At 34.9% G+C, this 24,075-nt stretch overlaps 2 protein-coding genes and 2 pseudogenes across 3 annotated transcripts; all 4 read right to left on the bottom strand.

Moving 5' to 3' along the window:
- Positions 1 to 2,061: 2,061 nt before the first annotated feature.
- Positions 2,062 to 4,025, bottom strand: LOC148760272 (uncharacterized; annotated as a pseudogene). The gene is made up of 2 exons (XR_016023128.1): positions 3,245 to 4,025; positions 2,062 to 3,117 (listed from the first exon to the last, which is right to left on the bottom strand). The product of XR_016023128.1 is annotated as an uncharacterized LOC148760272 (transcript).
- Positions 4,026 to 4,692: 667 nt separating this feature from the next.
- Positions 4,693 to 6,544, bottom strand: LOC148760271 (ankyrin repeat-containing protein BDA1-like). The gene is made up of 2 exons (XM_088802647.1): positions 5,737 to 6,544; positions 4,693 to 5,607 (listed from the first exon to the last, which is right to left on the bottom strand). Exons 1-2 carry the CDS (start codon positions 6,337 to 6,339, stop codon positions 4,894 to 4,896), a joined length of 1,317 nt encoding a protein of 438 aa, XP_088658773.1. The 5' UTR covers positions 6,340 to 6,544; the 3' UTR covers positions 4,693 to 4,893.
- Positions 6,545 to 8,615: 2,071 nt separating this feature from the next.
- LOC18586210 (uncharacterized) lies at positions 8,616 to 13,318 on the bottom strand (annotated as a pseudogene).
- Positions 13,319 to 14,352: 1,034 nt separating this feature from the next.
- LOC18586215 (ankyrin repeat-containing protein BDA1-like) lies at positions 14,353 to 15,863 on the bottom strand. The gene is made up of 2 exons (XM_088802620.1): positions 15,078 to 15,863; positions 14,353 to 14,986 (listed from the first exon to the last, which is right to left on the bottom strand). The coding sequence occupies exons 1-2, from the start codon at positions 15,669 to 15,671 to the stop codon at positions 14,381 to 14,383; spliced, it is 1,200 nt and encodes a 399-aa protein (XP_088658746.1). The 5' UTR covers positions 15,672 to 15,863; the 3' UTR covers positions 14,353 to 14,380.
- Positions 15,864 to 24,075: the final 8,212 nt, after the last annotated feature.

Raw genomic sequence — 24,075 nt, 5'->3', positions numbered from 1 at the left:
AATCCTACAAGGTGACTTCCATTGGCCATCCTAAGCACTTAGAATGTATAGCGACATCTATTATAATTTAAAAACATTTTCAATTAATAAGATAATTTTTTATTATTATATATATTTTTGAATTAATAAAATTTCAAATAAAGTTGAGAATTTAAACTTAAATCATAAAATCGGGAAGGATTTTTAATTCCTAATAGAAAGATCACACTAATTTCATTCATAAAAAAATCATATTTATAATTTTTCATTAAATTTTGATATTTTAATAAAATATACTAATTTAAGAAATAAATTTATAAAATGTAAATATATATACTTTTAGATATAAAAATACAGTAGAAATCACATATCCAATATTTATGAAGTTTATAACAGAATTTATCACATATTAATTAATATCATATTTTAAAAAAATTAATTTTTTTTATTTTTTGAAATTTTTAGAATCTAGATGGCCATTTGGCTTAATTTAAGCTCTTATAACTTTTAACCCGAATTATTTTCAGCGATAAAATCAATACCAATATGAAGTATTCATATCATACTATAACACCAAAATTTTTTTTGATTAAAAAGAACACAAAATTCTCAAGTTTCGAAAGCCAAAATTCTCAAAATCATCACAGAAATACTCAGACTTTTAGATTTTCATTGTCAACGAGCTTACTTTGAGGTTTTAATTCTCTTAACACGGGAAGCTCCTAGCCAAGCCATTGACACCAAATTAAACATCTCATTTTATACTACAAAAACCCTCAAAGAAACGATCAAAAATATTACCGGAATATGGAGTTCTGGTTATTCAAAGTTGGATTGTTAAAACTGTTAAAAACTAAATTTTCAATTAATTTCAAAAATTCTTACATTCCTAACCGTAAGACCAAACAAAATGCTACAAAAACCATTGAAAAGATATTTCAAGACCTTTCCATTGGTACTCATTATGCCACCAGAAAGTCATCGAAAAAGTATTGGGTTTAAATAAAATTTTAAAACATATAAATAATTTGAAATTTTTGTATCCAAACTATGAAATACAACCCTAAACATATTTTAATCAGAAATCCCTTGAATAATTTTCTGTTTCCTCTGTCTTTCTTCTTCCTTGGTGTTAAGCTCTTTTGATTGCCTATCGTTTGAATCCAATGAAATAAACTAACATGAGTTTTTTGCCTTTTCTTTTAAACGTATTGAGATAAAATTGATTATTTTTATTTTAAAACATGATAAGATTAATTGATTGTTTTTTTTTTAAAATACAATAAGGTAAAATTGATTGATTTTCTTTTAAATGTGATAACGTAATCTGACACTAATTAAAATATATCTACTTTATTTTCAAAAAGTATTTTATTGATTTATTTTGTGAGGGGTATTATAATAATAATAACATAATTTTACTAATGATGATATTTAATAATTTTTTAAATAAAATTATATTGAATTTATTTTTAATACTTTTCTAATATATTTAAATAAAAAATTTTCAATTAGTATTATTATTTTAATTATAATACTACTTAACCTATTAACAACCCGAACAGTTACGTTGCCAGTGATTTTCTTCCCTATATGGAGACATCAAGTCCCCGGCCCTGTTACAGGAGACTTGTGGTGGCACCAAGGCCTGGCCCGCAGAAGTAGCAGTGTACAATTAAGAGTAAAATTATAAATATTTAAAACAAAATAAAAAAAATTATAAACTTTTAACATCTTTGGGAAGGGCGGGGGCCCCTGCTAGCTCCCCCTCCCTCCCCCTCTGCGCAGGGCCCAAGATAATACTCTTTGGGATCTCAAGTCTGGATCCCCTCCACACCAACAGAAGTAAATGACAACAAAAATAAAAAAAACCTTAACCCCAAAGTCTATTACTTAAAGATAAATTTTTTTAAAAAATACTATACATAAAATAATTTACAATAAATGCTAATATTTTTTGTCAAAATTTTTATGATAAGTGAAAACGTAAAGTTTAATTTAAAACAAAAAGAATATTAATAACATATGAGCACAAATTATAAACGAAATAAAGTAAAACAAAAGGTAAACTAAAAAGTAGAGATGATTTTATACAGGAGGAACTGAATTTATGGGTGGTACATTGTGATACAACAAATAAAGATACAGAACCGGGAATTGGAAATATCTAGATCCAGGGGCAGCCATCTTTTTATGTCTTCATTGAACATTAGGTGTCCGTATATCTTGAGGGGTGCGATGTCAACCAACGTCCTCATCGTGTTACTTCTAACCAGAATAGAAACAGAACAAGTAAAAACAGACCAACATTGGAGCTATTATAGCTACAATCAAGATGTAATAAAATTCAAATATTGCTGTAATGCATCTTTGAATTAAAATGGATCCTATCCAAAATAGATCATATAGACCGAGAAATAATCAGAACTCCGTAATTAAAAGGGTTCCTATCCAGGATGGACCATACATACCAGGTGCTAACCAGCATCCTAGAATTAAAACGCTAATTTTTTATACTCGGTAAGCAATACACATGAACATCGTACAAATAAAAACCAATGTTGAAAATGTACAGATGACTAGATATGCTAAATCAGTTGGCGATATGAAAGTTATTGATTGGTCGAAGGATATAGCAAGAAATGCAAGAAGTACTTGAAGAGAAGTCCTGAAGCCAGGAGGGAAAGGTTTAAGGAGACCCAATGTTAGGAAAAACGCTACTATGAAGACAGTATAGGCTGGAATATAAAATTGAAGTAAATCAACTTCATCCATGACCGATGTACCCGGAAATTTTTGATCATATCCTACAGTGAAATTGGAGTTTGAGGAGCTATCACCTTGCCAAACACTACCAGGCGGGCTAATACTGGCTGGGCAGGTACCTGTTAGAGGCAATCCTAAAATTACTAGTAAAGCACTGCGGTCCTTGCTTGATATACTGTCCATACCCAAAAAAATTACTTCTGATTCCTTCGTCACAGTCTTAAACATTTGTTCTTGAACTCTTGCCCTCCGCCAACCACGCAGAATATTAACGCTCTCTCTGTTATTAAGTTCGTGGGCAATAGCCAGCGTCGAACCAGCCTGATTAGTTGTAAGCTTATCAGCCTTGCAGTTTAATAGCAGTTTGAGCATCTGCTTGATTGAGAGTATTGAGACATAAATAAAAGCCACAATCAATTGACCATGAAATACAATACCAATTACAGAATCCATTCATTTTTTAGTAAAAGTAAAATTAGTTAGAGGGATGAGATCCGACCTGGGGTTGATTATTTCGTCAAGCTATGTGCAAGGCAGTGTCTTCATTCCTGTCTTTTTGGTTCACCACATCCTGACAATAGTCACTCTTCCTAAGCATCCGGCAGAGGAGTTCAAGAGCCTCTAATCTATTGTTTCCCGTTGCAATGTGCAAAGGAGTCTCGTTTTTAGTTGTCATATCTTGGATGCATTCAGGACAAGCCTCCAGAAATCTAGTTAAGAGATCAAGATTTTGTTCTCTCGTTATTGCATTGTGGAAAGGAGTCTCACCTTGCTTCCCTTTGACACGGACAAGATTTTTATTATTTTGCATGAGTTGTAACGCCTGCTCTTTATGCCCCTTTTCCACTGCGAGGTGAATGGGACTAAAGCCTTCTTGGTTTAGCTTCCTAGCAAATGACGGCTTTAAGATCATTATCTCCATTGCAAAGTCAATGCCCCCTTCAGCTGCAGCTATGTGTAATGGAGTGTTGACAAACTCCATCTCTTTGGATTGATGCATACAATTCAACGATGTTTCCTTCTTGAGCAGCCCTCCTCAAACTTTCTTCCATAACAAGATTAGCGAAATTACAATGACAGGCCGAAAACAGAAAAGTGTAATTAAGAAAGCATGGAGGAAATTCACTTAAAAATAAAGAGTTGAGCAGCTGCCATCCATCCGGTAATCACAGTGAGATGAGAAGGCTTAGAACAACGATAAATTGATAGGTAGTGAGGGCTTTGGCTAATTAGAGTGTAGTTGAAACAGCAATTGAAAGAGTAAAGAGAGGATGCATAGCGGTACCTTGACGAACTTACAAGGAAAAACGTGGGTGCCGTTTAGTCAATTAATTTTAGTCAACCGGGAAAGATTAAAAAACAGAAAAGGTAGAATAAAGGAGTTCTCTTGGAAAAAAAAGTAGTATATGTTATAAAATTTTCAATAATTAGGAGCACTAAGATGACAACTCTCTCTCATTACTTTATCCTGGTTTTTAAAATATATATTGAAGGCTGGATAGCACTTGCGACCATATGATATTCAAAAGTCCCATTGAGTGCCCTGGACAAAACTCAACTGATGCGGATTAAGATTCTTAATTCCCTCCCAGCGTCTCCTATCTTCAATTGAGACAAAGGACAATATAGAGAATTGGATATTTTTGTTATATACGTGCTTGTCTTTATGCATTTGAGCATGCTTAGTGGGTTGTTAATGAGTTTTTTTATAATATTAAAATATTTAATTATAAAAAAAGTTATATAAAAATCTATCACTTATAAATATAAACTTTATATAGTACCTTACAGTACACATAAGTTTTTGAAAAATCTTATGAGCTTTATGAGTTAGATTAGATGGGACTATTTAGCGAAAAAAAATAGAAAAGAAAAGCTTGGGCCAGCCTATTAGTCCAAGCCTAAGCAAGATGCAAACCCAAAATTGCAAACAAGCATTTGAAGGGTAAACGGTTTTACATTATGATGATAATGGAAATAATTAGCGAAAGGATGCCATGGATGGCGCCAGGGGATATGAAAATGAACATTTCTCTAGAAAAATCGCAATAAATTCAATCACCATTTTTAAATTCATCTCAACATTCTATGCTGAGAACATCTATCTATGCAAAGGCCAAAGCTAGAGGACGTGTATGTTTCCACCCCTTAAGATAACACTGAGAGGGTGAGTTCTCCCGAACTCTTGTTAACCTTCCATATTTTCAGAAGCCAATATAGATGAGCCCCAAATAACCAACACCCAGAAGCAACAGCAATCACCAAAGTAAGCCAAATGTAATAAGTAAACGTTGCAGTTGGGGTTATGACCAGCGTCGACATGACATAGCAAATGACCAATGGCAGCAGCGGTAAGAGAACCAATTCACCATTAGGACCAATTATCAGAAACAGAACCGTAAGGAAAAGTGTGGTGAGAAATGCTGCAGTGTTTGGAACATAAAACCAAAGAAAACTATTTGTATCCATAACTGATCTACCTGCTCCGCTCGGAACCTGAGTGGGACCTGCTTCAGCTTGTCGAACACCGCCGGGCGGGTTGAAAATGGCTTGGTAGGTTGCTGTTATTACTAACCCGGCTAGTACCAGGAACGCATTGCGTGTGTCACTTGGTATATTGAGTCTGGCCCGAGTTACAATTATCATTAATCTCTCAGAAAATTCAACCTTTGATCTAAAGAGCTCAGCCAAGGGTGTGGATTCTGGAATTGAGGAAGAATTTAAACCTCCTGCCTGTCTTAGAATGTCCACAGCCTTCCTGTTGTCGGCTTGCCCTTGGCATTGTAAAACATCCAGAGCCGTCAAACCATTCAAATTGATTATGTTCCTTCGAATTCCACATTCCAACAAGAGTCTTATCATCTGCTCCATAGATTCATATAAGAAAAAAGAAAAAACAAATGTCTGTTTATTGACAAATTAAGTTAACATAAGGAAAAAAAATTTAGACTTATTTAGTATAGTTAATGAGAGAGGATTATTAGATCGTGCCTCTGCTTGATTTTGGCTGTTGGCTGCAGCTACGTGCAATACTGTGTTGCCATCCTTGTCTTTCCAGTTCATGACTTCAATTTCCCAGAATCCACCATCTTTGTTGTGAGTCCGTCGTAGCCAACGTGCCAAGACTTCAAGCGCTTCAACATGGTTGTTTTCTGCCGCAATATGCAGAGCAGTTTTACCGCCAACAGTCACATCTTTGATGCATTGAGGGCAAGCTACAAGAAACTTAGCCAAAAGATCAATGTCTCCTAGTTCAGCTGCGTAATGCAGAAGGGTCACACCTTTTTTCCCCTTGACTCGAACCAGGTCTTTGTTGATTTTCAGTAGCTCATATAGTAACTGAGTTTGGTGTTTTTGCAAAGCAAGGTGTAATGGGGTAAAACCATCTGGATTAATCTTTGAGGCAAACGATGGCTTCAAGTTCATCATCTCCACTGCAAAATCAACTTGCCCTGCAGCTGCAGCTTCGTGCAGAGGAGTATCAATGAAAGGAACCGCATCGATGGTCTCCAAAAGGTATGGATCTTCTTGAAATTGCTCGTATAGGGCGTCGATGTTTCCTGCTCGAGCAGCTTCCCTCAATACCCTAGCCATGAAGCCTGTAAAAATCTGCTGCAACAGGGTTATCCATGCATTGACAAATAAACTACTAAAGGGTGTTCGTCTGCTTCACTTTTTTTGGCAACAATCTTGGAAGCTAAGATATTCTCAAATTCTCTGTCAGGGTCTTTTAGCCTCCATAAAGATCGACAACAAGCATAAAATTTTGAGTATTGGTTGGCTTTGAATTTTGCTTCTGGCTGATGTGCAATCTCCTAAACAATTTTCATTGCCCCTTACATTAATGTACTTTTAAACCAAGATGGTATTAAACATGTCATGTGTTCCAAAAAGAAATATATATATATTATACACACACACATATATATATTACAAATAAAAAGATTATGTGGAAGAATGCTGATCACAAAATATTTTAATGCAGCTTTTGCCATTAATCGTAAATTTTATATTATTATTTATCGGATTTAGAAAGTTAGTACTTTAAAATTTTTTTTTAAAGTTATAATATTAAGTAATATATTTGTCTAATACATTAGAATTTATAACAAAAGTATTACTATAAATAAATATATTAATTAACTTTAAAAAGTACTCTAAGGATTTGTAACAAAACTTTATTTTTTATTTTAAATAATAGTATCAGCCATAGGCCATAGTTCAATGGCAAAGATGCTAGGCGTGCAGATTAAGAAAAGCAGAGCATGTATAACATCTCTTTTACATTCTTTATTGGAGAACTTCTAAAACTAGGGTAAAGGAATCTTATACAATCGGCCTTTGTTCCTTCCAATTTACTTTAACTTTTGCATTTTAATTCATTTAACTAGATTGACTTTACCAATTTAAATCATATTATATTAGAAGCACAATTATTGTAGGATATTTTGAATTTTAAATAAAAAAGTTGATTTTTCATACTTATCTTTACATGTGTATATATATATATATATATATATATATAAATCTAGTACAGTCGATTAAATATTTTGTGATTAATAAATGTACATGTTTTAAAAATAATTAAAATTTATTAATTGTAAAATTGAGATGAAAAATAATTATAAAATGATATAAATCCCCGATGAGAAGTTATCTTGAAAGTCGGATTGAAATTGCCCTAGTCTTTCATCCCAAAATAATTATAGAAGAGTTCCCATTACTGTTGTCCCTTGACAGGGTAATGCTTGTGAAATTGAACTTCCTTCTCTAGTGGCGTTAATAATTTTGGGGGTATTGGAGCTAACAGCCTCTGAGGTAGATGAACTACTGTTATCTCCCTGCCAAAACACCTCCAGGTGGACTAAATGAAGCTTGGAGAGTGGCTATTATAATTAGCACAGCAACTACCAGAAGACTAAAAACACAGTAATAGAAGAAATACATGTACTCCACCTATCGTTGCTACTGAACTTTTTTCTTTTAAAGCAAAATATTTGTTCTTACATTGCTCACGTATTAAAGCCCTCTCATGTGCTTATATTAACTACAAGTGCTCATACTCTTTTATTTTAATTGCAATACCTAAGCTTGGCCAAAAGAAACAAAAACCATCGCAATAACTAAGAGTTCATGTTGTTTTTATCCATATAGCTAAGCAAACATGTTCATATTTGATTTAATCCAAAGGTAGTAGAAATTCCTATGCATGCACATTGATTTTTTTTTATTCATTTCTGTAATTAAGCAGTCTATAGTATGTTTTTGTCAAAGAAATTGAATCTTGAGCATCTGTAAGTTATAACCGTCAGGCCTGGGTTCGGCCCTGGCCTTTGAGAATTTCTGGAAGGGCTCCCTAAAGGGTAAAGCCTACCAAAAAAACAAAACTGTTACCTTTTTTTTTTTGTTTCATATTGATTTTTATAATATATTTACTGTTTGAAATTAAATATTATATAGTTTATCAATACTATACATAAAATAATTTACAATAAATATTAAAGTCAATTTTTTAAAAATTTTGTACAAGTCAATCAATTTGAGATGGGAGTTTTAATTTCATAATAATACATCAGCACAAATAATAAGCAAATGAAATTAATAGAACAAAAGATAAACTAAAATGTGGAGAAGATCTTATGTAGGAGCAATTGAATTTATCAGTGGTACAACAAATAGATATATAAAATTGGAAATAGGAAGATTCAGTGGCGGCCATCTTTAGAGCTTCATTCAGCGTTAGCGTCTATATATCGTGAGGGGTGGCATGTCAATCCACCTTCTCATCACACTGCATCTATCCAAAATAGAAACAAACCAACTAATACCAATTAGGATACCGTAGAAACTATCGTCCAGATGTAATAGAACTAAAGTATTGCTGAAATCAGTGAAATGCATCCTAGAACTAAAACGGCTCCTATCCAAAAGGGATCATATTGACCGAGGACTAGCCAACACCCTAGAATTAAATAGGATCCTATCGTTAATGAATCAGACAAACCAGGGTATAACCAGCATCCAAAAATGAAAACACTAAGTTTTGATAACCGGTAAGCAATACGCTTGAACATCATTGAAATAAAAACTATCAGTGAAAGCATATCGATGACTAGAGACGCTAAATCAGTTGGCACTATGAAAGATACTGATTCGTTGAAGGATATAGCAAGCAATGCAAGTAATACTTGAAGGGCAGTCCTGAAACCAAGGGGAAAAGGTTTAAGGAGGCCCAATGTTAGGAAAAACGATACTATGAAGACAGTGCAGGCTGGAATATAGACAATGAGAAAATCAATTTGGTTCATGACCCATTTTCCCGGTTCTTTTTTATCATATCCTTCAGTGGAAGCGGAGTTTGAGGAAGGATCACCAAACACTACCAGGCGGGCTAATACTGGCTTGGTAGGTAGCTGTTAGAAGCAATCCTAAAATTGCTAGTAAGGCATTGCGGTCCTCGCTTGATATTCTGTCCATACCTTGAAAAATTACTTCTGATGCCTTTGTCACAATCTTGGAAATTCGTTTTCGCATCTTATATCGAAAGCTTAAAACTCCTACATTTGACCAACCACGCAGAATATTAATGCTCTCTGTTATTAAGTTCGTTTGCAAGAGAAAGTGCCGTTGAACCAGCTGATTAGTCGCAAACTTATCAGCCTTGCAATTGAGTAGCAGTTTGAGAATCTGTTTAAGAGTTTGAGACATAAATAAAAGCCACAATCAATTGACTATGAATTACAATCCCAAATTAAAGAATTCTTTTCTTTTTTACTAGAAGAAAAAGTAGTTAGAAGGATGACATCTAACTTGCGATTGATTATTGCGCGCAGCTATGTGCAAGGCAGTGTCGCCATTCCTGTCTTTCTGGTTCACCACATCTCCACAATCATCACTCTTCCTAAGCATCCGGTATAAGAGTTGGAGAGCTTCTAATCTATTGCTTTCCGTTGCAATGTGCAAAGCAGTCCGGTTTGCGGTTGTCATATCTCAAATGCATTCAGGGCAAGCCTCCAGAAATCAGGCCAAGAGGTCAAGGTTTTGTTCTTTAGTTATTGCATGGTGTAAAGGAGTCTCACCCTTCCTCCCGTTGACACGGACAAGACTTTTATCATTTTGCATGAGATGTACAGCCAACTCCTTATGCCCTTTTTCCACTGCAAGGTGAATGGGACTAAAGACTTCTTGGTTTAGCTTCTAGGCTAACGAGGGCTTTAAGATCATTATCTCCATTGCAAAATCAAAGCACCCATCAGCTGCAGCTTTGTGTAACGGAGTGTCAACGAACTCCATCTCATCTATGTGCCTCAAAACATCTCCATCTCTTCGGATTGATGCAAATAATTCAACAATATTTCCTTCTTTAGCAGCCCTCCTCAAGCTTTCATCCACATCGGAGAGCCAATTTACAATAATAATGGAAATGTAGGACAAGTAATAAAGAGGGAGTGCTCAGGGTTCTTGATAGAAATGGAAATCCCCTGCCGCTTCGAAGGTCCAAGGAAATTATCGAGTAAGAATTTATAAAAAAAAGTATTACTATAAATAAATATATTAACTAATTTTAAAAAATACTCAAACGATTTGTAACAAAACTCTATTTTTTATTTTAAATATTAGTATCAGTCAGACTTCATACTTCAATGGCAAAGATGCTAGGCGTGAAGATTAAGAAAAGCAGAGCTTTATCGGAGAACTTCTAAAGCTAGGGTAAAGGAAATCCTACACAATTGGCCTTTATTCCTTGTAATTTACTTTTACTTTTGCATTTTATTCATTTAACTAGATGGAATTTACCAATTCAAACCATACTGTATTAGAAGCACAATTATTGTAGGATATTTTGAATTATATATAAAAAGGTAATTTTCAGTACTAGGCAATAGAAAATCGTTTCATTAGTAAACAGTACACTTTCAAAAGGAAGGATAAACAAAGCATTTGCCTGCACAAAAAAGAGGGCTGGCATGAGCGCCCCTTTCCCAAAACACACAGTCCTCCTACTCCCCTGTACAAAGTTGGGAACATAAATAGAGGAACCATCGACAATACAACTATCACGCAAAAACAAGATAGAACGTTGCCCTTTACAATTTGGCAGAGAAAAAGAAGAAAAGAAATGGAATCAGCATCATACTGACCCTTAAATAACTGCTGCAGAACAGAGAACCAAAAATTGCCTATAGCAGAGAAGCCAGTCATCAAAAAATTGCCTAGACCTCTGTCTGTGTATATACATAAAATATATAGTTCGTGAATACTATATATAAAACCCTAAATATTTTTTGAATCCTCAAACCAGGTGCAAGCAAAGGCCAAGGGCAGTCTTGAGCCGCAAAGGTAGAGACTTTCCCTAGCACGCTTGGAAGAAGGGATTAATGAAAATCAAAACTGCTTTTCAAAATAAAAATATAAAATAAACTTAGGATTTAGAGTGTGTTTGGCAGGTATCTTAGGTTTTTTAGAAACAGCAACGTTGAGAGATAGTGCATAAGTGAAACGGTCTTCTTCTTCCATCCTATTTCTGATTCTTTATTCTTGCTTATTTCCAGCATTATTTATTTACAGTTCCCATTTAACACTCTTCCTCAAGAGGAAGCGTGATCATTGAGAACGTTCATCTTGTTCATCAAGTTGCAAAATTGCCTTGGCTACAGTGCCTTAGTGAATAAATCAGCAACCTGCAGCTCAGTTGGTACATACACTAGTCTGGTGATTCCAGTTAGGACTTTCTCCCTTATGAAGTGGCAATCCATTTCTATGTGCTTCATCCGTAGTTTTGACTAATTGTCACAATGGAGATTTATTGTTTCATCATGACATGACTCCAAGATCAGTTAGCAAGGATTTCATCCAAATGACTTCACAACATGTGGTAGCTATGGACCTATACTCTTCTTGTGTTGATCTTCCGGCTAATACTTGTTACTTCTTTGATTTCTAGCTCACCAATGACTCCCCAACAAATATGCAATACCTTTTTATGGATCTTTGAATCTCTAGACAACCTACCCAGTCACTATCTGAATAGGTAAAGATCTTTAACTTGGAATCTGACTTCATCAAAATCCCTTGCCCTGAAGCTTTTTTTAAATATCTTAGCACTCTATGAGCTGCTGTGAGGTGTTTCTTTTTTGGTTTCTCCATGAACTGAGCAAGAACTTGGACTGCATTTGTGATGTCTGGCCTTGTGAATGTCAGGTATAAAAGCTTTCCTATCAATTGTCTATAACTGGTTTGATCATTTAATTTTTCTTCCTTTGCAGCCCTGCTCAGTTTATGGTTGTAGTCTATTGGTGTTGATGTAGGTTTGAATCCAAGTAAGCCTTGACTTTCTAACAAATCCAAGGTATATTTCCTCTGACATATGGATATACCTAGTGTTGATTGATGAACCTAGGTCTTTTAACATAAACTGTGATTTTAGATATTCCTTTACATTATTTTATGCTTTGCTTGATGTGCTTCCCACTCTAATGTCATCTACATAGACCAATAGAGCACTAAAATCTCCATTTTCTTTCTTCATAATGAATAAGGAATAATCTGAAATTGATTGCTTGAACCATACTTTCAAATGGATGCTGTAAGCTTGGCATTCCACTGCTCGGATGCTTGTTTAAGTCCATAAAAGGACTTGTGCAGCTTGTAAACTAATTTTGATCCAACATCATCCTTGTGGGAGTTCCATATACACTCCTCCTCCAAGTCTCCATTCAAGAATGCATTGTTTATGTCAAGTTGAGATAATGTCCATTTGTTTGCTGCTGCTAAGGCAAGGAATACTCTGATTGTGGTTTGTTTTGCCACAGGACTGAAGGTTTCTTGATAGTTAAAACCTTCAACTTGGTTGTATCCCTTAGCTACTAGACAAGCTTTGTATCTCTCTATATCTCCATTGGCTTTCAACTTGACTTTGTATACCCATTTATATCCAATTGTATGGGAGTCTTAAGGCAATGGTACTATACTCCACATTTGATTATCCTCCAAAGCCCTCAGCTAAACTTCCATAGCATCTCTCCAATGTGAATGGCTCACAACTTCTTGGTAAGAACTTGGTTCATGGATTAATGACATGGGCATAGTGAAGGCTCTATGTGTTGGTGACAGTTTTTGACATGATAGGTAATTGGTTATAGGTATGGTGTGGTTGAATTTTTATGAGGTGGTAGTTCGGTGTAGTACTTACCAGGTATTTAGGTGTTTGTCCATGTCTAGAGCTTCTCCTAGGTGGTTGGATTGGGTCAACAAGGTCAACATCGTTTTCTGTTTTAGGTTCATCAATGTGCATACTATGTATAGGTGATGGAATATATGAATGGCTATCATTTTCTAATGTGGTAGCATGTTCTGCACTGGATGAAGGGTCATTTACATGTAATTCAGTTGATATGTGCTCATGTAAAGGAGAACTTGTTAGGTCAAAGTCAAAATCATTCACGGACGTAGAATGCATACCATGTGTTTGATAAAAAGCAGAATATTGTGAATCATGCTGTGAAAGGTTGAAAGGGAATACATTCTTATGGAAAACAACATTCCTTGGTGTTATGACTTTATGTGCATCCATATCATAGACTTTATACCCTTTTACATAGTTCGAATATCCTATAAAAACACATTTATTGGCTCTACTCTCAAAATTTTTTCTGTTATGTGCTAGTGTGGAACAAAGAACAAACATCCAAAAACTCTAAAGTAGTCATAGGCTAGTGGCTTGCTGTGCAGTAGTTGATATGGTGACTTGTTTTTAAGGACCTTGGTTGGTATTCTATTAATGATATGAATGTTAATAAGCATTGTGTCTCCCCAAAAGTGAATTGGGAGCTTTGGCTGATGCATAAGGAACCTTGCCACTACTAGGATGTGCTGGTGCTTCCTTTCTATAACTCCATTTTGTTTTGGAGTATCAATGCAGGACAAGTGATGAATTATGGCAATTCTTGCATAAAAATCAGTTAGGTCAAATTCTTTGCCGTTAAGCATTTGATTGAAGTGTTGTATTGTCTTTGAACAAAATTGTTAAAAGGGGGAATAATTGACCTTTCATTAAAAAAATCCAAGTACCAAACTACAGACTTTATCCAAGTGACTAAAATATAAGATTCCTATATGTCTCTTCTCTGAATACCAAGCTACAGACTTTATCCAATGTTGGAATTGAATCCATGAGAATTAAAACGATAGGGAAAACTTAGTTAATCTGGTGATGAAGAGGGAAAACTTAGTTAATTAAAACAACTAACAACTAACTAACATTTGTAAGGAATAAAATAACAGATGAAATTCTAAAAACAGCAGTTGAGAGACAGTGCATAAGCGAAACGGTGCACTTCAGATTTCCTTCTTCCTTGCTTCACAAAATGGTGCGCACTGCTCAACTCAGTCTTCTTCATTTATTTGCAAGTGGTCTTCTTCTTCCATCCTGATTCCGATTCTTTATTCTTGCTTATATCTAGCGCTATTTATTTACAATTCTCATTTAACAATCAATACCATGTCAATGATTTCAGTAGAAGAATTTTAATAGTATTAGCAACTGGACTAACATTAATAAATTTTAAAAATATAAAAATTTGATTTATATAAATTATAAAAAGGGTATTAAATTCAATATTTATAAAGTAAGAAATTAATTTCTTTTGCGACGGATACGCAAGCCAATTACAAAAAGTGAGCTGCCAATTATGTAAGCAGCAGCAAAAGCAACCCAACCGGCATAAGGCGGTGGCGATATGATAACATGTGCAACAATGTAGCAAAACCAGATCAAAATGAATAGTTTATCCACAAAATATGCGATTTCCCTGGCAACTGTCTGGATGATGAACACTGCTAAAAACCACGTAATTGCAAAAGCTGCGAGATTTGAAGTATAGAACAAAATAAACATGTAAGGCTTGAGGACTGACTTCCCCGCAGCTTCAGCACCACCCGGCGGGCTGAGAAGAGCTTGGTAAGTCATCGTTAGAATCAGAGCAAATACGACTAGCAACGCATTGATTGTATCTACATTCATCTTCGAAATATCATATGACAGTTGGTCCAAATCCGTCTCTATAGATGATTTGGTAAATACTGACAGTGGAGAGACTGGATCTTCAGCCCGTTTCAGAATGTTCACACTCTCTCCGCTGTCAACTCGAGCTTGTTCTTGTAAGACACGCAAAGCTGTAAAACCACTCCGATTAACCGTATTGCTATCAACCTTCTTGCTTTCTATTAACAGTTTGATCATCTGCGTATATAAAATCCACAACTAATTGGCAAATAATATATAATACTATGCCAAAAAATTCTCTTTTCTCTTAGGATGAGAAAAATGGTACCTGGGTTTGGTTATTTGATGCGGCTATGTGCAGCACAGTGTTTCCATCCTTGTCCTGTAAGTTTAGGATTCTTCGTTTCTCCCTGTAGTGGCATTCGCGTGTCTTCTGAATCCAAAACAGTATGGCTTGGAAAGCTTCTAAATTATTATTTTGTGCTGCAATATGCAGAGCAGTCTCTTTTCGATTAGTCAAATCAAAGATAGAATTGGGGCAATTCTTCAGAAATTTAGACAGAAGCGGAACATTTCCTTCTCTGACTGCATGATGAAGAGGAGTGTAACCCTCCCTCCCTTTAACACGAACAAGATCTTTATCAATTGATAGGAGATCATCCACCATCTTTTCTTGTTTCTCTTGCAAGGCTAGGTGAATGGGGCTAAAGCAGCGTTGGTTGAGCTTCCTAGCGAATGATGGCTTTAAGTTCATCAACCCCATTGCAAACTCAGTGTGCCCTTGAGCTGCAGCTATGTGCAGTGGAGTATCAACGAACTCCATCTCATCGATGCGTCGTAAAACATCCGCGTCATCTTCGATTAAATCATACAAGGCATCTATATTTCCTAATTGAGCTGCACGCCTCAACCTTTCATCCATCGGCAAGATTGAATAATAATCTTTGGAAAATAACTGAAAGGGTTAGTCGATTTATTGCAGATATAGAGTAGAAAGAGAAAATGAAGTAAACAAGAGTGAGAAGGAAAGAGGAGACTGGTTCCGTTTGTATAACAATTGGCCTCGGAAATGGTTGATTTTTGTCAGTCGCGCTTTAAGGCGCGTGCCTTCATTCTTAGTTAAGGCCCTCCTGAGTTTGCATCTACCCTACACTTTGAGTACAAAGAGAGGGTGCCCTGCACAGGAGTACCTTGACGAACTTACAAGGCAAAACCTCGGTGCTGTTTAGTCAATCAATATTAGTCAACCGGGAAAGATTAAAAAACAGAAAAGGCCGATTAAAGGAGTTTTCGTGGTAAAACAGTAGTATATATTATAAAATTTTCGATAATTTGGATCACTATGATGACAACTCTCTCTCTCTCTCTCTCTCTCTCTACTTGAATCTGGTCTTAATATCTTACTTCATTTGGATAATCATCCAAATAGAGTTTTAATTTATTTTAGTGCTATCTCTTATTTCAATTACAATCCAAGTGAAATGTTTAATGAAACTATAATTCTAGATTTTTAAAATATTACTTCCAGTTTATTTTACCTTATATATTTTTAATTATTTTTCATTCTTTAGTTAACTCAAATAAAGATAGTTTGATTCAATTTTAATACTATTATAATCAACTCCTCGTGAGGTCGACACTTCTTCCCGACATACTCACGTGTTAGTTTAAATTCATATAGAATTTAAACCCACAACAACTACTTTAACTGTTTATAATCCTTCCTTATTTTCTAAATTTTGTTAAGCTGAAAAAAGGACGGTCTACGCATAATTTTTGTAATTGAGCTATTTTTATGTCGGGACCAAGGACTACGTCATGAAAAATCTTTTGAAGTGATATACGGGTCATGAGTGGTGGAGGTCGCTTTCAAAGAAAAAGAAAGTTGGAAAATGGAAAGTTCAAAATGGAAAGATGGAGGTGCAAGAATAATATACAATCTTTCTAAAGTAGGGGCAGCGGCATTATCCTATTGTCCTTTATTACATAAGTAAAAGAAAATCCCAAATGAACTTTCTCTTTTAACCACGTAAAAACCATAAAGAAAAAATAAAAATCAACGTGGCTATGTAATATTCAAAACTTATGGACGGCCCATAAGAGTAAAAAATCAACGTGACGACAAATTAGGATTAGGTGAAGTCAAGAAAGGGAGAGATGGCTCTTGAAATTTTTTATCACTCATCATGGGAAAGAGGTCCTTAATTATTGAATTAGATTCAATGATTGAGATTCATTGGATTCTTATTACAAAAATCACTTTAGCATTTTAAGTGGTTCCAGCAAATCGATTTATTTTAAAATTCTATTTATTGTGTTTTTTTTAATATTTTTTGAAAAATTAATATCGAGTGAACTCTCTTCAAATGAACGTACATAATATTGATTTGTTTTTCATTGGATTTAGAGTGTACAAACCCTTTTAATTGGAAAGAAAGCTGTCAGGCAAGTCATGAATCTAAAATGTTGAGGTCTGTGCAAGGAGTGCTTACTGCTCAAGAAGGGAGTATTTTGTCAAGAAACTTCCTAGCAAAAATGGAAATGATACTCGGTTTTCATGAAATTTCTTTATTGATTATAATTTTAAACTGTCATTTTATATTTATTTTTGTCAATTATATATATTTATTAATTAATAATAAGATTTATATTACAAGTGAGAAAGAGTTATAATCATATTGAATTACTTTATGCAAATGAAGCAACCACAATTGCATTTATTAATAATCTTATTGAATTGCCAGAATATTGTCACAGCCCAAAACCTGGGCCGTGACTGACGCATGAGCCCAATAGGCATAGCCAACCAGGCTCAAGCAAGCCTTTCTTTCTTTAAAATCTAAAACTTATAATTTCTAATAAATATTCTTTCGAAATTAAACCATGAGAACCAAGAATATGTATACATATATATATATATATATATATATATATATATATATATATATATAACGTTCCAAAAATAAGGTTATCATTCGTGAACCCTAAACGACATGGTTAATCAAATCAAACATACAGAGTGCATAACAATCTCATAATTTACATTTAAGTAACTATATATGTCACGGGAGTTTTCTCTTGACCAGTGCGGCCTAGTCTTTGCCTTACTCAAGGGCGTTTAGAAAGGCTAGCAGCCTTCTCAAGTTAACAAGTTAGGATCGTTTTGGCAAAGCACAAGCAAGAAGAGAGAGCTTAAGGAACAAAGAGATAGCTTTTATTGTATAAAATTCTAATACAAGAGTCATTAGCCTTAAATGAGGAGGCTTAAGGGGTTTATATAAGCCTAGGACCCCTTGGAGTCGTTACAAGCTTATTCCCAATGGCTAGGGGCTAATTTGAGCCATGCTGGGCCTTCTTGACTCGCCCCTGGTCTTGTTACCAACGACTGCCCCTCAGGCCCTAGGCTAGCCAGTATTTCCCGCGCATCAAGTAGACTGCCTAGGCAGCCTGCACGTTCCAGTTTCACGCCAGTCTGCCTGCTCCTCTGCGCGCCCTTTTCCTGTTGGTCTGCTTGCCTCGTCCACGTGTTGGCCCACGTGCCCAATCTGCCTGTTGGCCAGCGCACCTAGTTTGCGCGCTCATCCGCTCGCTGGTGCCAATGCCTCCAAGTCCCTCGATGCCAAATTGGGGTTCCAACCCTTGTTGCTTGCCCCTCCTCGAGCTGGCTCGCCTACTCTAGAACCCCAAACCCTTGCCATCGAGCTGTCCCGCTTCTCAGCACAAAATGAGGGTGACATATACACATGCAAGAGACCTTGACCATCAGCGGAGTGACTCTGAGCGTGGGTACTGTTACTGGATGCCATGGTACCTACCAAATAGTAAATACAAATTGACTCTTCGACCTAGGTCCCAACTACCTCCAAATCTGAAAAACATGAAGTTGAAAAGAGTGAGTATAAACCTAGTGAGTGAACATAGAAAGGGAACAAGCAAACGATACGGAGAGTTTTTCGAAAACATGATGCACTCGTTTAAAAACAATGCAATTTTGTATATTATGAACAAAACTTGATGCCGTGTTGTTTTTCAACTCATTTTAAAACATTTAGGAAGTTCAACTTTTAACATTCAATGCAATCACATAATATTTTCTCTAACATTTTTATGGTATGTGTAAACATGTATACAACCACCGGTCATCAGCTCATGTGCACTCCCACACCGCACACGCGCACTTACAATTATTATTCAACATTACATTTCAATACATGACACATGTAACAGCATATAACAAGAATTTTTGCGTAACAATACATCACATGCCACAATTCAATTGGCAATTCAACATAATATTTCAAATACGTAATTCATCACATTATATGTATCGCATAATATAGGAACACATGAGTTAATCGCATTGTACAATTTCACAACGTAAAGACATTTCATCATGGGCTTGTTCCCAGACACATTTTAAAGCAAAGACAAATAAAGTTTTCAAATGATTCATTCAAACACATGTGCATTTATCTCAAAACATTTTTTTAAATTCAAGTTCACTCACCTTAACAATGCCACCTAACAAGATCTTAATCCAAGTAGTCCCGAAATACCATTAAAACCTATAATTGCCAACAAACAATAATAGCTTCAAATATATCATAAATTCAAACTTAATAATTCTAATAAGCTTACGCTTGATAAACTACATTTTAGCCTAATTTTTAACTTAGAATTCTAGTCTAATTCTCAAACCCATCATATCAACTATTCCAATTTAAAGGTTCTTTACCTTGGTAAGCTTGGAGGCATAAAGATCAACAAAAACCTAATATTTCCAAGAAAAAGAATTTGAAGAAATTAGGAAATAAAATCTGAAAATATAACCCATAAATTCATAAATTCCAAGAGTTAAAAATATATACCTTTTAGCCTTAAAAATGGAGATTTAAAGTTGAAAATTCAAGTGTTGGTGATGGTGGAGTAGAAATAGAAAATAAAGGAAAGAAAGAGAGATTTTTTCTTCTCTCTTCTAGGGTTTAGTTGTACTGAAAAATGGAGTTAGAAGCTATAGGTTTGGTGCCCAAGAAGTTAGGAGAAGAAAGAAGTACGAAAAGAAAGATATGAAAAGAAAGGAAGGAAAAGAAAATAGAAAAAGCTTGATTTTTATGGTGAAGGATGAAAATGGCGTTGGGAGGAGAAGAAGAAGGAAGATAATGCCTTGGACATGATGGCCGCTCATGGGATAAGGATAAAGGGTCAAAGCTTCCTTTGGAAGCTTTGAGCAAACTAATGGCAAAATTATTATTTTGCCCTCTAAGGTTTTCACCATTTTTAATTGCATCATCCCACAATCTTTTAATTCCAATTTCTTTCTATTTTTCTTCCATAACACTTGTACCAATAAAATATCAAATTTATGCTTCAACGCGGTATCATCATAATATTTAAATATTTACTTACTCGCGCTAACTTTATTTAATAAAGACTCGCGAGCCCCATTAATGTCATTTTTCTCCAAAATTTCCTCGTTCTTCTTCTCCCCCACTTAGATTGACCATATACTCATTCTTCATGAAAAATTTCGACACTGAATAAAATATTAATATTTTAATATTATTTTATTAATAAAAATATTATTTTATTCTAAAATTTTTCACGTGTCTCCTTGACACCCAATATGTCTTATTATGCCCCGATTCACTTTAAAATCACTTTTTATCTCACTAATTCATCCTCAATAAAAATATTATTATTTAATTGTTATTTCTTCACGTGCGGAATATTTTTCTTCAAACTATTTCTTTCACATTTCATCACTTTTAAACATTTTAATTAACCCCAATTGATATCCGATGAGCTTTATTAGCCACCATATCAAAGTACGAGGTATTAAAAATATATTGAGAGTTTTAACATTATTTGAGGTCTCATGAGTTATGATTGTTCATGTCTTTTATCCTTATAATTTGGAACTTGGAACATGTTCATATATTTATTATTTTATTATTTTATTGATGTAAAGTTAACTTTTAAATGTTCTTGAACTCTTCCGTCACCATTTATTTGAAAAAATAATTTTTTTCTAAGTGAAAGTGAGATTTTATTTATATCTTTCGAAAGAAACTGATTATGAAACTTTCACCATCTAATAAGAGATAGATAGAGGCTCACAAGCCAAATAAATGGATACAATTACCCATCGAAATAAGACTAAGAAAGGGAGAGAGCTTCAATGAACATTAAGTTTATAATTAGGGTGATTGTTGATATTTATGTAAAGGATATGCAGTAATGCAAACCATGCTTAGCACAAAAATAATCTAAGTAGCAGCAGCTTCACAAAGCTAAGTGTCATAAGCGAACCTTGTATCGGACCATGATAGGGTAGAGTTGTCTAAGAGATTGAGTCTTTTGTACTTGTAAGGAAAATGTCCTTCTTTTAAACATTGTAATGGCTCGTGATGACATCTTTAAAAATACTTGTTAAGTCTTTAGGGGGAAAGACCCTTTAGAAAAAGAATGTCCTCCTTTCAAACGTTGTAATGTCTATTGGTAAAATATGTGTAAAATCTCGTAAACTCTTTATAGGGGGTGAGTAGTCGGCAAATTGTTGGGCTGCCTTACTAGTAAAGGTATGTTTGTAGCGAATCATCTAAGGCTGCCCCTAAGCTCGACAATGGCGTATCCTGGTCCCTCTATAACTAATTTCATATTAATAAAACATTTTTCTTTTTGATGGCTCAGTGGTTGCATATATGGCATTCAGTACGCCCTCTAATTTTGATGCGGATTCTCTTAGTTTGATTTGTTGCTATTATTGATGTTTGATAAGATATAACCGAGTATTGGCTAACTTGCGTGAAGCATCTACTCAAGTGCCGCATGGACTATCACATAGTTAGGTGAAGGAGTGTAGCTCGTGACACTAAGCATCCGTCAATGGCATGGAGAAACAACCCCATAGCACCAGCCATGAAAAAGAAGTGTCATTAGAAACAACGAACTAAAATTACCATGCGGACACCATCCATGTCAATTATTTTTGTGACATAGACATGTTCGTGTGACAAAAAAAATAAAAAAAGGAATTAAAAGATAATGCACAAATTATAAACGAGATAAAGTACAACAAAGATAAATTGAAAAGTGTAGTGATTTACGAGTGGTACATTATGATACAACAAAAAAAGATACAAAACTGATAATAGGAAATATCTTATTGCAGTGGTAGCCATCTTTAGAGCTTCATTCAACACTAGGTGTCCATATATCTTGAGGGGTCATATGTTGACCAACTTCTCATTGTACTACTTCTATCCAAAATAGATATAGACCAAGTAAAAACAAGGATACCAGAACTATAACAACTACCATCAAGATGTAATAAATCTCATAAATTAGAAAAATGAATCTTGGAACTAAAATGGACCCTATCCAGAATAAATCATATAGATCGAGGAATAACCGGCATCCTATCATTAAATAGGATCCTATCTAGAAGAGACCATACATACCAAGCACGAACCAACATCTTAGAATTAAAACGTTAAGTTTTGAAAATCGATAAGCAATACACATGACCATCATTAAAATAAAAACCAACAATGAAAACCAATCGATAACTATAGCAACTAAATAACTTGGCACTATGAAAAGTATTGATTCGTTGAAGGATATAGCAAGAAATGCAAGTAAGGGGAAATGCTTGGGACTATGAGATGCTTGGTGTGAGGTGCAAGTTGAAGGGTTTAGGACTGGTCAGGTCGAAGTTTTGCTCACTCCCTTCGCTAGTCATGGGTCTTGCAAGAAGAGGGATGGCTATTTGGGGCTGTTCTGGGAGTCGATGGGCATGATTCTTGGATTTCCCTGAAGGTTTGGTTTGCAAAGAATCTGAGGATTATCAAAGCAATGAACAAAATAACCAGAAAAAACAGAGAATGAAGAAGAAGATTTTAAATTTTTGAAAATCAAAATTAAATGTTTTTCATTTCCAATTGAGTATTTATACAGACATTTGAAATTCCAAAAGAAACTACCCAACGCTTAGATGTAGCCTTGGGATGACATTACTAAAATTAAAGAAGCTTAGCACAGCGTGCCAGACAACGGTCACAACAGAAAAGTAAAACATAGAACCAAAACGAAAAGTTTACAAGTCGTTTAGAACCAAGAAACTAAAAACAACAAAGACTCAAGTTGTATAGAAATAACGAAAAGAATCATTAACATAAAACGACCCTTTACTCATGCGTTTCACAATTCTTAGTTTAATGATTGTGAAACGATGATGTTTTGACTTCTTTCTTAACTTCCTTCAATTAGTCGTTACTTCCTTCTTAGCTCTTAACTGCTTTGACCTGCTTCAACCAATTTCAGATCAACCTTTCAACACACCTCATTGATCTGGAATTTGATGAACTCCTAACTTTGCTCGAAGTAACTCAAACCTTCCTCTGTTACTTAGTAAATATATCTACTAATTGATCACTTATCTGACAATAAACAAGTTCAATTTCTTGATCCTTAATAAATTCTCTAATAGAATGAAACTTCACTCCAATGTGCTTGGTACGTCCATGATGAACATGGATAGTTGACTGATTGTCTACATGTATAACAGTTCCCTTCTTTCGATGAATCCTTGATCTAACAACACCTTTCTTAACCACTTAGCATGATTAGCAGCTACTGCAACTAATATATACTCAGCCTCAGCAGAGGACTAAGCTACAATTTCTTACTTCTTTGAAGCCCAAGTAAACACAGCATTTCCTAGTGAAAAATAGAATCCTCTTGTACTTTTACAATCATCCATAGATCCTGCCTAGTCACTATCAGTGAACCTTTGAAGACCACTACTTTCATCCTTCAAATAAATCAGTCCAAACTCAGAAGTACCTTTCACATACCTTAAGATTCGTTTTGCAGCTTTAAAGTGAATCACTAAAGGAGCTTGCATAATTCTCGACAACAAACAAGTAGCAAACATAATGTTTGGTCTTGTTGCTAACAAATACAGCAAAGAACCAATAATACTCCTATACAACAAACCATCTGCCTTAGCTGAACCATTATCTTTGCTTAACTGATTTCCAACAGTTAGTGGAATGTTAACAGCTTTACAACCCTCCATATTGAACTTTTTTAGTAAGTCCTGGTTCTTGTATAATTGCCATCCCCATAAAATATGACGTTTCTCCCAAATCTGTCATTTCAAACACCCACATCATCTGTGCTTTGAATTCTTGTAAACATACTACATCTGGATTAGCAATCAACAGATCATCCACATATAAGGCCACTATCAACTGAACTAAATCATTAGTGCCTTTTACATATAAAGTAGACTTTGTAAGACTTCTGTTGAACCCATGGTTTTT

This window comes from Theobroma cacao, chromosome 10, assembly GCF_053813885.1.
Source record: "Theobroma cacao isolate CCN51 chromosome 10, ASM5381388v1, whole genome shotgun sequence".
In the NCBI taxonomy this organism is placed as follows: Eukaryota; Viridiplantae; Streptophyta; class Magnoliopsida; order Malvales; family Malvaceae; genus Theobroma; species Theobroma cacao.
The sequence above is the reverse complement of the archived record's forward strand: the minus strand, read 5'-3'. Positions and strand labels throughout refer to the sequence as shown.